At 35.3% G+C, this 17,913-nt stretch overlaps 1 protein-coding gene and 1 long non-coding RNA gene across 14 annotated transcripts in view; one reads left to right on the top strand and one right to left on the bottom strand.

Annotated features, from left to right (window-relative positions):
• The window catches only part of LOC103099361 (uncharacterized), a 32,517-nt gene extending 24,117 nt beyond the window's left edge, over positions 1-8,400 (top strand). The window contains exon 3 of the long non-coding RNA XR_008917239.1: positions 8,214-8,400. This is a non-coding gene — a long non-coding RNA (uncharacterized LOC103099361). The remainder of the gene's footprint in view (positions 1-8,213) is intronic.
• PACS2 (phosphofurin acidic cluster sorting protein 2) overlaps positions 1-17,913 on the bottom strand; it is a 414,540-nt gene that overhangs the window by 11,773 nt on the left and 384,854 nt on the right. For all 13 annotated transcript variants that reach the window (XM_007473322.3, XM_007473321.3, XM_056821215.1 and 10 more), the window contains 3 exons: positions 13,069-13,111; positions 10,034-10,076; positions 8,774-8,909 (listed from right to left, as the gene is read on the bottom strand). In XM_007473322.3, coding sequence (XP_007473384.1) covers positions 8,774-8,909; positions 10,034-10,076; positions 13,069-13,111 — 222 coding nt within the window. The remainder of the gene's footprint in view (positions 1-8,773; positions 8,910-10,033; positions 10,077-13,068; positions 13,112-17,913) is intronic.

The raw sequence follows: 17,913 nt of genomic DNA, 5'->3' as shown, positions 1-17,913 counted from the left end.
CTTTTTATTTCATTCATCTGAAAGAATAGATTTTGCTCTGCTCTTTTATATGAACTTTATGAATCTTTCTGTTTAAAGCATTTTTTTTCTTGAAATGGTGGATTGTTTACTTATCTATTTTGTTACCCTCTTTTGTTTTATGGGTAAATTTATTCCATTTTATTTAGTATTAGTTGTTAATTGTGTATTTTCTTCCATCCTGTCTTAATGTGCTTTTTTCTCACATTGCTCCCAGATCCCTCTTTACACATGAGGTGGTAGAGAACAGGGAGTTTGTCTGACATGTGATCTAAGTGAAAGTCAGTACTTTCTATTATCTTGTCTCTCATCAAGTTTTCAGTCTTTCTTACTTTCCTTTCTCCCCCCCCCCCAAACCTTTATCTTCCATCTTAGAATCAATATTATGTATTTGTTCTAAGGCAAAAGAGGAGTAAGAACTAGGAAATGGGGGTTAGGTAAGCTGCCCAGGGTCACATAGCTAGGGGACATATGAGACCAGGACCCCCAACTCTAAGCCTGGCTATCAATCCACCGAGCCATCTAGTGGCTCCCTCTTCCTTTCCTTGTAAACCCTACTTCACATTCTTCCCTTCAACAACTGATATTTTGATTATGACTATTCTCTCACCTATTCTGCCCTTCTTCTTAAACCCCTCTCTCTCTTCTCCTCGTTTCTTCTTTAGTTTAATATACTACTATAATGAAATCTATCTCCTTTACTGGATTTGGATGAAAGTGAGGAGTCTGCATGCCCCCTTTCCCCTCCTCCACCAGACTTTCTTATAGATTCTATATTCTTCATCTTATATATCTGTTATATAATAATGCCCTCTCCCACTCCTCCATCCTTCTCTCTATAGTACAGTATCCCATCCTTCCTATTTTTATCTTAAGACCTTTAGAACAGAACTATCCATAAATCATCATTTTAACTATTCTCCATGATTTCTAAAGATAACAGTACTCTAAGAAGATATTTTAACAATTCTTCTATTAACATCAAATCAAATAATACCTACACATTCTCTTCTAATTAAAGAAATGTAAATCTTTCAATGTTTCTCTTGACACTTGCATTTCCATTCTGCCTTTTTATTAGCAATGTTTTGAAATTGATTTCATCAAAGATCCATTCTCCCTCCCCCCACAGGATCATACTTAGTTTTGTCAGATAGGTAACTTTGGAATGTTGTATTTCAAGGACGCATTGCCTTTATAGACAGTAATAAATCTTGGGTAATTTTGACCAGTGACCTCTTGGTTTTTCAACTCCTTCTTTTGGGCTGTTAGTTTTCTTTTTTTTTTTTTAATCTGGGAACACTGGATTTTGGCTATGGTATTACCAGAATTTTAATTTTTTCATCTTGAGTGACCAGGAGATTCTATTTTCACTTAGCTCCTTAACAGCTAAATGAAAATAGTTCTGGGAAGTTGTCATTTGTCATTTCTTGAAATATGGCATCTAGACTTTTCCCTGGCCATGGTTTTTAGATGGTCCATTAATTCTTAGATTCTATTTGACCTGTTTTCTAAGGCAATTGTTTGGGATATATTTTAAATAAAAAAAATTAGTTTTATTTCACTAAATTAATGGCTCTCAAGTTAGGGCATTAAATTCTTGTGGTTTTCTAACATTTTTTAAGATATCTATTTTTTCTTGCCATTCTTTCCTCCCTATAATTTCTGTTCTGTATCTTGTTTAATTTTTTCTTCTACTCCTGCAGTTCCTGGATTTTTTTTCCTTCCAAGGCTTCCCTTACCCCGCCCAGTGAAATAACATCTCTTGCTCTAGCTGAGCTCTTACATTCCAAGGACACTTGGCAGTAGTTGAACTTAGGCTATACTAGATCCATCAAAAATGTCCTAAAGTTGCACTTTCCTGCTGGGAATTTGGGGAAGGCTTGGGCTACATTAAGGTGATCATGGGCATTTCCTGGCTCAGGCCAAGGAAAGAAATGCTGAATTCACCTTTAAAAACTCAAAGCTATTTTCCTAGACTCAACTTCTGCTACTATAGCCTTGGGGTAAGCTCAGTTTGGGTTACCCACAGCAAGGCTTCAGGGAAGGCATGTTGCTGAACTCAACTAAAAGCCTCTAGGGTCTAGGGGGCTGCCTGTGTTCTGTCTTTTGTGTTCAATTTACTAAATTGTTTGATTTCTACAGAAGGTCTTTGCAGAAATCTGGGTGTCCCTCTGTGAATTCCTGAATTGTTTGCAAGAGTCTAGTGGTGTTTCTTTCTATTATTTACCAGAATGGTGTATCTCTAAGGCCCAAAGGAGAATTTGTGGAGGAACCTGGATACTCTTTGTCCTACGTGATGATCTTCCCACCCCAGTAATATGCCATGTAAAGAGCTGTTTGCTATGCTATGTATCTCCCAAATACAACTTCTATTTAACCTGTGTAAACAATTTTAAAGCAGTATGGATAAATTGGAAGACATATGAAAAGATCTCATTATTTAGGAAAGCAGTTTAGAATTAGAGTGAATGTTCAAACCTGTTGAACTAGCAAGTCTACTAGAGAGCGTCAAGGAAGTTAAAGATAGAAAGGTCCCATATAGATGAAACTTTTTTAGCAGCACTTTCTGTAGTAGCATAACACAGATGCTCATCAAATGTGGAATAGTTAAGCAAATTGTGGTACAAGAATGTTATGGAATAGTGATGGCTTTTTATTATGCTATAAGAAACAATGAATCTAAAGAATACAGAGAAGCATGGGAAGACTTGAAAGATCTGATGTTGAATAAAGTAAGCAAAACTAGGAAAATAGTACACATAGGACAATGTTAATAGAAAAAAACAATCACTAAAAAAACGAACTCTGGCTTTGCCTCAAATGAGAATTGAAAAAAATATATCTCTCTCCCTTCATTGTGGAGACAGGTTATGGGCTTTTAACACTGTTTATACTGTTAAACCTGATTAATGGGTTGGTTAGTTTCTAAGTTGGATTTCTGAAATTATTTTTTCCTTCTTTATTTTCCATTTTTTTTTATAATAAGGGATGCCTGTCTTTGGAAGATACTGGAAAGGATATATTTGAAAATGAAGGTGGTATAAAAATGAAAGTCACCAACATTTTTTAACAATTAAAAAAATGTGATTTTTTTTTCACCAATTGTGGCACTGAATTTTGAGGACACATCTGATCAACTGCTTATATAAAATACAATCACATTATACAATAACACCAGGGGAAATTGCAGGTCCTTGAAAATAGTAGGCAGGCACCCAATGAAGATAGATTAAAAAGGAGACATTATGCCTAAAGCCATACTAATTCATTCTCATTTGAAGTGATACTTGTGTGACGTTTTCTTTGCAACTCTCTTCCAATGAATTTGCCTTAGGGGATTCACACAATGTGCCAGGGGCCTTCCTCAATTTTTCTAGTTTATGAAGATACCATTGGAGCACATAATTGTTTATTAATTTTGCTCAACATGTGACTACATCATATTTTTAAAATCCATGTATTTCTTTGACACTGTCCTTTACTCTGGTTTTCCTCCTTTTTTTTTAATTTGTAGGTAAGGCAAGCATTTATTAAGTGCTTTCTATGTGTCAGGCACTGTGCTAAGTGCTAGCGATACTAATACAAGCAAAAAGATAATTCCTAGAACTTACATTCTACTTTTTCTTTTAAAAAAATTCTTACTTTCTCTCTTAGAATTGGTACCAAGTATCCAGGGCAGAAGAATGGTGATGATTAGGAAAATGGGGTTAGTGACTTGCTCAAGGTCATAGAAGTATCAGGCCACATTTGAACCCAGGACCTCCCATCTTTAGGCCTGACTCTATCCATTAAAGCACACAGTTGCCCACAGAACTCTTATTCTAGTGGAGAAAGACAACAGGTAAAGGAGGAAGGCAGGGAGGGAGGGAAAGAGAGAGAAACAGAGAGAGAGAGAGAGAGAGAGAGAGAGAGAGAGAGAGAGAGAGAGAGTTGGGGGGAAAAGTACTTAAAAAAGAGTCAAAGTGCTTAAGTCTGGAAAATCAGAAGCACAGCAACACAAAAGGAGGTTGTGCTTTGGAAGGAGTTTTCTGCCTTCTATGACTTCTTGTTCTGTCTTCTGAAGAGTGCATCAATCTAGGGGAGAGGATTTCTCTTCCCACTTCCCACAATAACAATGGCAACTTGCAGCTGAAGCACATGACTATGAAGACAAGTAGTGTAGTCTGATAGGAGGATTCAAGATCATGAGTTCCTGCAATATCCCCCCCCCCCCCATTTTTCTAGTGAAGAGGACATTCCAAGAAAGAGAACTTGGTATCTAGAGTGAAGTTCTGTTGTTTGGGAGATGAGTAGGCCACAGAGCCAAGACTCTGAAGAAGCAGACATACTTTCTGCAGAACCCAAGTTAAGTGCTCTGGCTCTTTCTGAGTCCAATGCTATGGTCAGCTGGTAGATCACTGTACTCTAAAGGCACAGGGCAGGAACAGTGAAAACTTTGAAGAATAAAACATATCAGGTACATAATAAGAGGACACCAGGGATTCTGCAATGTTGGTTTCATTTGACTTGAGTGGTGAGTATGGAAGAGAACACTCAACATTTATAGAGGAGAGGGCAATTTTCTCCTGCAAATCTTTTTACTATGTTAAGTTAGTAATATGTTTGTTCTATGCTATCTTCGTCTGGCTACAAGGTAAATATATGGGTGGGAATGCATGATTTATATAATTTTATGAATGTAGACCCATATGTACCTTGAACTTTAGATTAGTCATCTTCCTAGGTATTCTAACCTACAGGTGCAAATTGAGGGAGGGTAGCCTAGAGGGGAACTATATGAAGTCTTATCATATTAATATACAAAAATATATTCAACAACAGTCTGATTGCTAGACACTTCAGTTTCCATTCTTTGTGGTAATAATAACTAAATATCTTTAAACATTCATTGTTGTTCAGTCATTGAGACATGTCCAATTCTTCGTGAACCTGGGAACCATACTGCCCATACAGTTTTCTTGGCAAAGATATTAGAGTAGTTTGCATTTTCTTCTCTAATGAATAGAGTCAAACAGAGGTTGTGACTTGCCCAGGGTCACAACACTAGTAAGTATAGGAGGACAGATCTGAACTCAGATAATTCTGACTCTAACCCCAGAGCTCTATCCATTGAGCTGCTCAGTTGCCTTGTTTGAACATATAACCATTCTTTTTAAAAAGTCTCTTTCTAGAATGCATTCTTTTTAGAATGCTACCTTTTCAATAATGGAATTACTGGGTTAAGGAGTAATCATAGAGTATTCTATAAGATTCTGCTAATTTGAGATTTCAGTAATTTATTAGCTTTGCATTAATTTATTGAACAAATTTTGCCATTTTGATAAGAGGTATATCTTAAAAGTAATTTTATATTGTATTTCTTTGATAATCAGTGAGATTAATGTATAGTTTCTGTTTCCTCTTATGTAAATAGTCTTTTTATATCTTTTGATCATTTATCCAGTAGGAATAGAGTTTTGTTGTCGAATTTTTTATCACATTCTTATATATTTTAAAAGTAGTATATGGTATGGTTATGAAAAACATTTTTCCAGTATGTTTTTTTTTTATCTTAAAAATCTTTTTTTTTCTGTTTAATAGCTAACATTCTGTCCGGTACTACCTTCCTTCCACACAACTTTCAAAATAATTTTTCCAAATTAGAGATATATGTGACCACATCATCAAAAAGCCTTCAGTGGTTTCCTCTTGCTAATAGCAAAAAATAGTGGTTCTCAAACTGGACTCACGATCCCTTTATACTCTTAAGAACTACTGAAGACCAAAGAGAGTTTTTGCTTTTGTGGCTTATACTGATATTTACCACATTAGAAATGAAAACTGATAAAATTTTAAAAGTTTGTTAATTCATTTAATAATAACAATAATATTTTTATGTTTATACAAATAACACTTTTTGTGAAAAATAACTTTTTTAAAACAAAAAATCTGAAAAGAGTGGGGTATTGTTTTATATATTTTTACGAATTTATTTTTTGCAGACATCTCAAATGTCTAGCAGTTGGGACTTTCATTTCTGCTTTTACATTTAATTTGCAATATGAATTGGTTGAAATTGTTTTGAAGTATCTGAAGAAAATTATTTTTCAAATAATTTTGAAAAAAAGGGAAGAATTTTTAATAGGAAAATACCAGCTTACTATTATTATGAAAACAGTTTTTAACATTGTAAACCTCCTGAAAGGGTTCTTTGGAGCTCTTCAATAGAAAAAAAATCAATAGAAAAAAATCAGTTAAAGACAAAGTAAATGTGTCTGATTACTTAAATTTGTGAATGGCTAACATACTAAATATTTAGCTGACTATTTAAGGTACATCACAATTCTTAAATGGGACAGGCCTGAGTAAAGCATGTCTTTTGGAAGGAGAGGGTAAAATAACCTAGAAAAACATGTATCCTTATACCTGGGGAGGAGCCTGGGATGAGTAATTTTGTATCTGACACCCTCCCTATGTTTTAATGAAGTTAGTGCAAGATTGCTATTCCATTCCAAATTTAACATTCTATTTACATTAACTATCCCATTTCCTGCTCATATCCACTTCACAGAATATTTGTCTTAGCTCAGATGACTTTCTCTGTTAAACTTTCCCTGATTCTCTTCCCCTCAGTAGTAAGTGCTCCCTTTCTCTTCAGTTTCCCTCATCCCATGCTTATTTGATATATGCCTTTAGATATATGCCTATGTTCCTCAAAGGTGAGCACTATTTTATTTTTATCTTTCTATTCTGAATACTTAGTATAATGTCTTGCAGATAGTAGGTACTGAATACATTTTTGTCGAATTTAATCAATAGTGTATGCCATTTTCCAATTTTATAGTTTACCATTTAAGAGAGAAGAAGCACGTGTACTTCAACATATGGGGTTGAATACTGGTCACTTTTACATGTTGCAAATAGTTAAAATTATCTTTATTTACATTACTGTAGTAATATTGTTTTGCATCTGTTTTCTTTATGCTGAGTCTCTGGTTTGTATAAATCTTCAATAAGTTATTCCTTACAATGTAATACTATTACCACTACATTAATATACCACAATTTGTTCAATCACTCTTAAATCTTTAAAGGCAGTTTGTTTCCAGAATTTGCTATAACAAATGGAAATGTTGTAAATATTTTTGTACATATGCGTCTTGATATTTAGTAACTCTCCTTGCATAATTACAAATTGTTTTTCAGAAAGGTACCTTTTTTCACTTAACCTCTCTAGCCTAGGCTACTTAAGCCTCCTTTCAGTTCTAAATCTATGCTATTTCTGCTCCACCAATTTCTCTATCTTTTATATAAATGGCCAATTTCCTTGTGACTTGATTCTTCAGACTCATTTTCCTGGACTCTCAGTCTTAGACCTGGAAGAGATCTTAGAGGTCATCTAGTCCAAAGTATGAAACAACTGTCTCCACAATATCCTCAACAAATACAGTCATCTAGTTTCCACCAGAAGGCCTCTTCATGCAGTCTATGGGACAATTTTAATTTTTAGGAAGTTCACACTAAAGTCAAAATCTGGCTCCCTATAATTTCTGCTGGTATTAGTTCTGCCTTTTGTTCCCTCTGGGAAAGACTAACACCTTTTCTGCATGAAAGTTCCTCAAATATTTGAAGACAGCAAGTATTTACTCTAGTTTGATGGTTTTTAAACACTGCATTATTAACATTTTCTCAAGTCTAGACAATCAACAGAACAGTAAGTCAAGCCCTGATTTGTAGCAGTTGCTGTTATCTGTCATGCAAATCCTTAATAATGAAAATTCGATTAAGTTCAAGCTGGCTCCAGCAGACCATAAGCTACTTTATCTTTAACTTGAACTCGTCAAAGTGTGCTGACACTGTGTTTAATAAACCGGTTGTCAGACTAAAGATTTAGGGTTAAAAAGCATTCCTTTTCACACATACACAACTGAGATACTTCCAGTTTATTTGTGCTGGTAGAACTTTCCAACCTGTGACAGAACATCCTTGATTTTGGCACTTTCAAGAAGAAAAGAATAATGCTTTCCTAACCTAGAAGAACCCATTAATCAGAATACTTTGTTCCTTAATGCCACCGAGTAACTTTTTATAGTTATCTGTAGTAGTCAGTATTTGTAAACATGTGTGTGCATGGTTTTGTCTATATTTGATCATTAGAAGGAGTCTGAGCTTTTTCATTTTCAGAACAAGGACTGTTTTCCTTTCTCTCTTAGGCTAGATACTTGTGAATGTGGAAGTTGAATACCTGATCTGTGTTAAGCTGATAAAGGAACAAATCACTGCTGCTGGCTCTAAGAAGGGGGAACAGCAAAGACATACTGTTTCCAATCTTTTGAGGCTTTCAGAAGACCTTTTTTGCTAAACCAAGGGGTAAAATAAAATCCTTTTCTTATCCCTGTTTTCATGACCCAGGCCTTCTTAAAATACACTTAAGGGTTGACATCAGTTAAACCTGTTTTGGTTTCATGATGCCCTTACATGTTGAAAATTATCTTAAGCAGTGGAAACAAAATATACTTCAAATCAAGCAGATTAAAGAGAAAATCTAGAAGTTTTGTATGTATGAGAATTATGAAGAGCCAAAGCAAGTGTCAATAGAGCATTATAGCTCCCAAATTCTGAAAGGCCCTGGTTTTATGGGGATAGGCACCAGCCTCAGGAAAGAAGTCAGTGAAAAAATGTCGTTTATCAGTGTTTCCCACACACCAAAGCTTGCTTTTGCTCTAATTTGGTGCATTTCTCCTGAAGGGAGAGTAGAAGTGGATCGATTTACCTGGGGGAAGAAAAGCTGCCTGTCACAGATGGAGAGGAGGGGGGGGTAGGTGAGGCTTCCTTTGCAGCAGGAGACATTGAAGGTGGGGTAGAGGAAAGAATACTGGAACTAGAGGGAGCTGCATCATCTGAATCACCTTTAAAAGAGAAGGAGTTACACAATCAGCCAGACAGTTGATTGTTATCATACTGGAATTTTCCCTGGGTGCAAGGCAAGGAAAGACCTGAACTCTCGAGCTAGAGAAGAAATGCTTAAAAACTGAAAAAGCATTGGCTTTAACTATCCCCTGGAAAAGAAAATGGACGTGTATATTCTATAGTGAAAGCAGAGGCATGTGATGGAGGATTTTGGTTTTGACCACCTAGTTTGGCCAGTGATTTTAGGTACACTCTGGAAAAATAAAAATGCTTTAATGTACCTCTATTTATAGTTCTATAGTGTGGAAGGTACTATCATCCTATCCTCTGTGGGAATAGCTGAATAACTAGTCTGTATTGTGACTAATCAGTTTGTAATGGAAAGATCTCCATATACAGAACTAGCTTATATTTCCACGTAGGTATAATCCCAATTCCCCCCCCCCCCACAGTTATATGAAGCAATACCACAGGATTTTTAAAAAAAGTTATATGTAGATAGGAAGGTCTTCTTTCCTTCTTCTTGAATTTCAAGTTGATTCCACCATCTTGTGTACAGAGTTGAACAGTTTCCTCATTTAACTTAATGGAGAACTTAATCTTCTCTAATGAGCATGTCCTGTATTATTGCATATTATTGTTATCTATGTTTGTGTCTTATTCTCCCTACCAGACTGTGTTACTTGAGTGCTGGGATTGTGTCTTATTTAAACTTATCTAAATCCCACTAGGGCTCAGAACATGCTTTGCATTTGGCAGGTACTTAGGTTTGCTTAATTTTATGGAAAATAAATGCTAATCCTGATCTCAGAACTATTGAATAATAAGCTGCAACTTTGAATGACTAAGTGTGCTCACCATTCCTTGGGGTTTGGACGGACAGGGGAACAGATTTAAAAAGGATTGCTAATAGCTCCCCTAAGCTATAAATACAAATGAGGCATTCATTCCTTTCTTGCAATATAGAATGAGTTAGCATTTATCTGGGGAGGAACAAGAGTATAGGATCCAGGATTCCCAATCCCACCACAAAGAAATGATAATTGTGTGCTGACCAATATCACAAAGCTTTCAATTTGGCAGAAACAGGAAATAAAATATATGTGTCTAGGAATGAGTTTACCTGAGGCTGCTGAAGATTGTTCTACTATTCCAACCTTTACCACCTAGAAAGAAATTATATAACTGATGAGTTGTGGAATATAGATTGGTGAAATAAAGAATCTGTTTGAGTCCAGATCATCTGGATCTAGAGAATGTCCCTGCACTGCTCATTACATTTAACCTGCTTTCCAACAGGAGAATGTGTATAAGCCTCCATATAGGAAGCAGCATTAGAAATTGTACCCAGCTACTCTACTGCCCCAGAGGTCTTGTCACTCTATATCTTGGGTATATATATATCACGGTGGCCTTTCATCATATAAAGCAGAGGTGCTGAATTTGAGGTCCCTGAAGTGGGACCTGAACCAGATTATAATGTAATTGGAAAATGTTTAAGAAAACAAGTAAAAATACAACATGACATAATGTTAATTTGTAGTTTTCTATGTCAATACATGGCCCATTGAGATGTGCTTGTCTGGCACCACTGATGTGAGGGGGCTTACCGAGATAATGAAATATTTTGTATCTCTGAAAAATTCCACAAAAGCAAGACTTGGGGCTGCAAAGTCTATATTACAATAAGGAGCAATCAAAAAACTTGACTGATTAACAGACCACACTGTAAGGCTTACACACATCCAAGCAGGTAGGGTTTGATCCTATATTCTACAAGATCAGAAAAATCTTGCTAAATTTCACCTTCTCAGCAGATAATGTATTTTCTAAGATTCTGACTGACGGCCCTGGCTAGTCACCACCTAATAACAAATAACAACACCAGTTATTTATTTTAAGTAGTAATATTCAAAATAGATTTCTAATAACACAAAATCATCCTATGATCTTTTCCCCAGTTGAAATGATCTATTTGCTGGCTCATCTTTATAAGACTAACAAACAATGCTTGGCAAATAAATGGATTAGACCATGAGGATTTTCCCTCTACAAATGCTGATCAGCAACTCAAAATTCCTAGAGTTAAGTGACTTGCCCCGTATCATATAGCCAGCATGTATCAGAATTGGTACCTCAACCCAGGTCTTCCTGAATATGGGGCTGACTTTCTATATGCCCTAGACTGCCTCTATCCTGGGACAAAGCAGGTAATTTAGAAATGTTTGTTGAAATAAATCAGAATAAATATCCAACAAGTCAAAAGATAACGTATATAAAGCAACTTCAAGTTCTATGTATATGTTCTCTAATCATCTCCTATCCGATAAAACTCCATTTTCAAAATAGTGATTTCTTCAAAGAATATCATGCTAGTATACTGAAGTAAGGAATGAAGATAATGTCTGTATTAGGAAAAGAGACAAGAACACTGAAAATTTTAAGCAAAAGTGACAGATGGGGGAAAAAGGTAGGATATCATTTAGATCCACAACCAAACAGGTAAATGAAATGTAAAAGGGAACAAAGCACAGAACTTAAGCTAGATAAAATCTAGACAAATATCTGAGGCAAATTGATTAATCACAGAGACACAAATGATACTTTGAAATATATAATTACACACATGTATCTATATATATACACAAATATAGCTATGTAGCTACATGTATGTACTTACATGTTATCAACAGAAAATAGAATTATAAAATCTTAACAGTATTAGAGCTCAATGAGCATTTAGAGATAATTTAGTCCAACTTCCTCTTTTTGAAGATGAGGAGACTAAGGTCCAGAAGAATTCTGGGCATAATATATTCACTTTGAATTTTTAGCAAATATTGTTCACTGATTTGATTTTCAATAAGATATTTTATTTTCCTAGAAACAGAATTATTAATATTTATGGTTTTAATAGACCACACTCAAGTTTAAGTTGTGAGTTTTCCCTATTCAAACTTCTCTAAACTATTTATAAAACAATAATTTTTTTTTGAGGGTTGAAACATTATTTAAAAAATAAGCCTTGAAAATTTCTTAAAAGGCTTGATTTGAAAAAAGGAAACATACCTACATGGTTGAATTTTTTGAATTCTGAAAAATGGAAAAAAGTTACAACTAATTCTATACCAAGAATTATTTTAAAACTTGAAACTTTTTAGGTCTTAAAAATAAAATATCATCAGTATTGAGTTTAAAACTAAGATCACACAAACATTAGTATATATATATATGTATGTATGTATGTATGGTTCATGTGTAAATATGTAAAATTTTAAATTCTTCCTTCAGTTTTCAATTCCTAGCAATGAGAAAGAAATTCATCAGCCATAACTTAAGTCATCACAAATACTTTAAGTAAACAATCAATTATGTTTTACCTAAAATCTTTTTCTCTACACACAGATATATGTGTATCTATGTTTTTTAAACCATGATCATAAAAAATAAATGAAAACTCTTCAAAAAAGAAAGTTTGATTACACAGACAGGTTTATCCTCTCATTTGTTTCTTGAGGAGTGTACTTTCTACACATATGAAATGATGGTCTGAGGCCAGTCATTAAGATGCTCACTTGTAGTTACTGTTGCTAGGGAAGCTGAAGGTTGGTAGATCACTTAAATTCAGGATTGCTGAGCTATAGTAGGGAGTTTGCATTAATTTTGGCACCAATATGGTAAGAATATAGGGTAAATCAGAACAAGTTAAAAAAATAGAGTAGGGTAAGATTTCCATGCTGATCAGTTTTGAGAGTAACCTTGTGAGTGGCCACTGCACTTTTAGCCCCAGAAAGATAGAGACTCAGTTTAAAAAAAACAACAACAACAATATTATTGCTTTGAGATCCAAAGTAGCACATATGTAGTACATATGTACAACAGAAGCTTCTGATTTACCCAGGAAATGTAATAGTTAATGCTTTTTACATTTTAGATTCCTTATGCGAGTAGAAGTCTCAGGGAACAACTTGTGCCACAGTTTGCTAGAGTAAGAAAACAAAAGAGTTTTTGAGTTTGAGTCATGAAAGATAATTCACAAGGCTATTTGACTATAATGGAAATCCTGGCAGTTTGGCTACAATTTACGGATGACATAAGAAGGGCAACCATCTTAGGAAACATACTGAACTCCAATTTCCATGTCAAAGAAATACTCACCCCAACAAAAGGAATGAACTTTTGGGAAGATTCTTCATCAGGGCTAAGAGCAAGGGAAACACAGAATTAACATTTGCTTTAAAAGTGAGTCCAGAAAAAAAAATTGGCTATAAAGCATGCATCAAGAACTCAAAAGGTATAAATGCCAGTTTATAATTCTTTCTTCAGTTCAGCAATGAGAGAGAAATTTATCAGCAGTAATGAATTTGATCCTCATAAATATTTTAAGCAACCAATCAACAAACATTTATCTTCTATATAATAGGCACTGTGCTAGGTGATGAAAATACACAAATAAAAAATAAAACAGTTCCTACCCTCAACAAATATACATTATAACAGAGAAGATGTTTAGAATTAAGTTATATACAAAATCACTACAAGATAAATATATTTGGGGAGGGAAGGCACTAGAAGCTGGGGTGAGGGAATGGACTAGAGAAGGCCTCATGTTGAAGGTGATGCTGAAGTAGAGTTTTGAAGGAAATGAGTAATTTTAAAAGGGATTCCAGGTAAGAGGGACAACAGTTTCAAAAAGTGCAGAGAAAGGAGAGGAAGGCTCATTTGTGGTGAACCAGATTGGGTTTTAGGAGGTCAGTCTGACCAGACTGGAGAGTGTAGGATAGGGAAACATGTATAAGATTGGAGGGGCAGAGTGGTAAGATTGTGAAAGGCTTCAAAAATGAAAAAGAGGAACTTATCTCCGACTCTATGGATAATAGGGAAAAAATGGAATGACACTGAACAAAGGGAATGACATGATCAGACATGCTCAGGAAAGCACTTTGACAGACAGATGGAGGATGGATGGGGGAAAAACCTGTGGCAAAAAGTCCCATCAGGAAGCTATCACTCTAGTCTAGATAACAAGTGATAAAAGGCCTGAACTAAAGTGGTGGCCATATGACTGAGAAGCAAATGAATTTAAGAGATAAGAGTGAGAATGTGTGAGTAGTTGAGGATAACTTTGAGGCTGTGAACATGGGTAACTGGAAGAATAGTGGTACCCTCTACAGAAAAAGAGAAGTTCAAAAAGGGGACAGTTTTGTGAGGAAGATGAGTCAGTTTTGCATAAGTTGAGTTTGTGATGCCTATAAGAATTAGATTGAATTATACAATAAGTAGTTAGAAATGCATGACTGGAGCTCAAGGGGAGACTCTAGAATTGGGAGTTATCTCCATAGAGATGATAATTAAAACCACAAGGGTGGATGAGGTCACTTATATATACAGAGGATGGGGGTCAAGGTTAGAACACTGGAGATAGTCAAGGTTAGGGAGGGATGATGAACCAACAAAGGAAATTGAGGAGATAGCATATAGTAAAAGAAGGGCCAAGAGACAAAAACCCAGAAAGATACTGTCTTAGTATCTAAAGGAAAGGGTATTTAAGTGTAAAATGTATTATCTGATCCTGTCAATATCTCTGGAAAACAGGTATTATTATTATTAGTCCCATTACCAAGATCACACCCATTACCTAGGATCACAGAGCTAGTAATAGTAGAGAGGTTGAACAAGAACTTGAAAAATCATCTAGATTCTTTGTTTTAGAAACAGGGATCTGAAATTGGATATTCCTGATTCCATATTTTATCTATACATATAGCACTTAGTTTCTCAAGTGTCAAAAACAAGGGGTAATAGATATTTTATTTTTCATTCATTGAACCCATCAGTGCACATGTCTAAGAGCAAATAATTGTATTACTGGCCATTTGCCCAATGCATCCCTTCTTTCTTCTCTCTTCTAGAATGGTTAAGCAAGATAAGGATTCAGAAGAGATCCTTCTAGCTATTAAGAAATCATTGCTAAATTGGATAGTTTTAACTAAGAGATGAAGTGAGAAGTCAGGCTGTAATGGAAGACTGAAAGGAAGAATAAGATATTAAATGTAGACAGCTGTTTCTTTGAATTTAGATATGAAAAAAGACATATAGGAGGATAACTTGAAAGAATGAAGATTTTTTTACCTCCACCAAGATTGGAGGGAAGCAAAAGACATGGGCATCTTTGTGAGTAGTAGGAAAGGAGTCACAAGATAGGGAGTGATTGAATATTAGAGAAAGAGAGACAGAGGCTATCTGTATAAGGCAAGAGGGAACAGATCAAGGATATATATTGAGGGGGTTGTCTTGGTAAGAATAGTCACTGCCTGATTGGAGAGAATGAGATGATATCAGTGGGTTTTAAGTTAGGGACCTTATAGAAAGGTTTTAAGAGGGACCTTATAGAAAATGAACTTTATTTTCAATGAATTGATCAACATGCATTCAATAAGCACTTACTAGGTGCTGTGTACATTGCTAGGCAATGGGGATAGAACCCCCGCCCCCAGCTTACAATTTATTAGGAGAGAACATGATCATATATAATTATATAACAATATATAATAAATATAAATATAAGGTGGTTGTATTTACCTTCCCTTGCCCCACATCATACTAGCAGTAGAGCGGAATCAAGAAAGGCTTCATGAAAGTGATGTGCTTGAGTTGTATCTTGAAAGAAGCAAGATACTCTGTATAGTAGAAGTAAAGAAGGAGTATATTTCAGGTACTAAGCTGGGAAATGGGAGCTCATGTGTGAGGAACAGAAAAAAAATAATTTTTGGTACAATAAAGGAATAAAGAGGGAGTGCATTCCAGGAATTAAGATGGGAGATGGGAATACCAGGTTTGAGGAAGAGAAAGAAAATCATTTTGGAGCCAGAAAGTATAGGAAGATAGATAATATATAATCTGGTTGGAAGTTGGGACCTTATTTAAAAGGGCTTTTTAAAAAGTCAAACATAAATTTTTCTTGATCTGATACATTAGGGAGCCACTGGAGTTTAATGAGTAGAGGAGTAACATGGTCACTTCTGTGATAAAGAGAAGTCAGTTTGGCAGTTGCCTTGGAAAATCACTTTGGCAGCTGTGTTTGGTGCTGGACTGTAGAGGAGAAAGACTTGAAACAGAGAAACTAATTAAAAGGTAATTGTAATAATCTAGATGAGAAGTGGTACTAATAACCTTAACTAAGGTAGTAGCTCTGTGAGTAGAGGGAATCTCTTTTCATAGATTAGATTCAAGAGATACTCAGGTAGAAAATATATTATTTGGCAACTTATTGGCTTATATGAGGTGATAGAGCATGAGTTCTGTTTTGGGTATGATGAGTTTGAGGACATTTTCTCAGCAAATTATGATATAAGGCCTTTTTTCTCCTCTTCCTTTAAAAGGTGGAAGAACCCCTTAGAAAAGTTCTATTCTGGATTTTAGTCTGATTTAACAGGAGACTTACCCTCCAAAAGTTTATGATTGCGAAGAGAAAGCTGGGCATACACTGACTTGCACCCAAGATTTTGGGAAAATAGATTTTGGAGAGATAGGAGAAAAAGAAAATAGGATCCTATGAAAATAGGATCCTAGAGTTTTAACTCTATGTGGGAAGTCAGCCTAGAAGGGATGAGCAAACTGAAGAATGACATTCTGAGCATTCACCAGGAAACAAAAACAGGGAGAAAGAAAAGGAAGATTGCCCTTTAAAGAGATCGATATGGATACACAGGACAGTTAGCAGATGAACTTAATAATGTGGCACAGTACTATAAAAGTACTTTCAGAAGTACTAGCAGTTTCAAATGTGATGATGCTGATAGGGAAAGGTGAAAAAGACAAACATATATTAAAAGCTTATTTTGGAGAAAGATAAGAAACAAAAGAAGAGAAGGCACAATTACTCAATGGGGAGAGAAGAGAAATCAGTTCATGTTTTGTTCCTGTTTTCTTTGCCAAAGTGAATGACTTGTGGGAATGAAAGAAAGCAAAAGAAATGAGAATGCAAAGATCTAATGGGGAACAATCTCCAAGATAGGATGCATGTAAGAACCCAGTTGTCCTTGATAAATTTAAGTAATCTGAAGAATATTCTCAGGGTTTGAAAGAACTGGTGAAAATAACTGCTCACACACTTAATTGTCAATGGTAGTTGAAAGGTCATGGGGAACAGGAGAAGTACGGCAGCACTAGAGAAGGGCAAATGATGTGATTTTCAGGCCAATAACTTCAGTTCCTAGAAAATATCTCATCCTATCTTTGTGGAAAAGATGGAAAGATGTAGAATTAGGTGATAATACAATTAGATAGTAAGAACTGGTTGAAAGATTAACTATTAATGGTTTAATGTCAAAAAGACAGGAGGTTTCCAGAGACCTTAAGATCCATAGTTGGCACTATGCTATTTAATATTTTTTTTTTATCAAAAACCTGGTCAAAGGTACAAATAGTAGGCTCATTCAATTTGTAGATGCCAAAATGGGGAGGAATAAATGCCACAGGACTTAAAAACATATGACAAGAAAGAGTATTGGTCTCAATTGAAGATGTGATTCAGTAGAGATAAAGGTAAAGTCTTATATTTGGGTTTCAAAAAATCAGCTTCACAAATAATAATATATGGAAGGCATGATTAGAAAACAATCTGAAAAATATCTGGGAGTTCTGAAGTTTTACATCTGTATTACTGTTTTTTTTATTACTGGTGCCATATTGGGGCATTGATAAGCTGGAGTGTATCCAGAAGAGGGCAACCAACCAGGTTGATGAAGGGTCTTAAGTCCATTCTATATGAAGACTGGTCGAAGGGACTGTGGATGTCCAGCTTGAAGAAGAATAGACTCAAGGAGAACACGATAGTTCCCTTCAAATATTTGAAGGGTTCCTATGTGGAAGAGGGATTAAGCTTTTATTTGGCTCCTAAGGACAGGACCAAGAAGTTATTCACAAGCAAATTTAGTCTGTATTTCAGGAAAAATATCTTACACTAAGTGAAAACGTTCAAAAGTAGAAAGTGCCCTCTCA

Source organism: Monodelphis domestica, chromosome 1, assembly GCF_027887165.1.
Source record: "Monodelphis domestica isolate mMonDom1 chromosome 1, mMonDom1.pri, whole genome shotgun sequence".
NCBI lineage: Eukaryota > Metazoa > Chordata > Mammalia > Didelphimorphia > Didelphidae > Monodelphis > Monodelphis domestica.
Note: the sequence above shows the minus strand (reverse complement) of the source record. Positions and strands in the feature narration are given on the sequence as shown.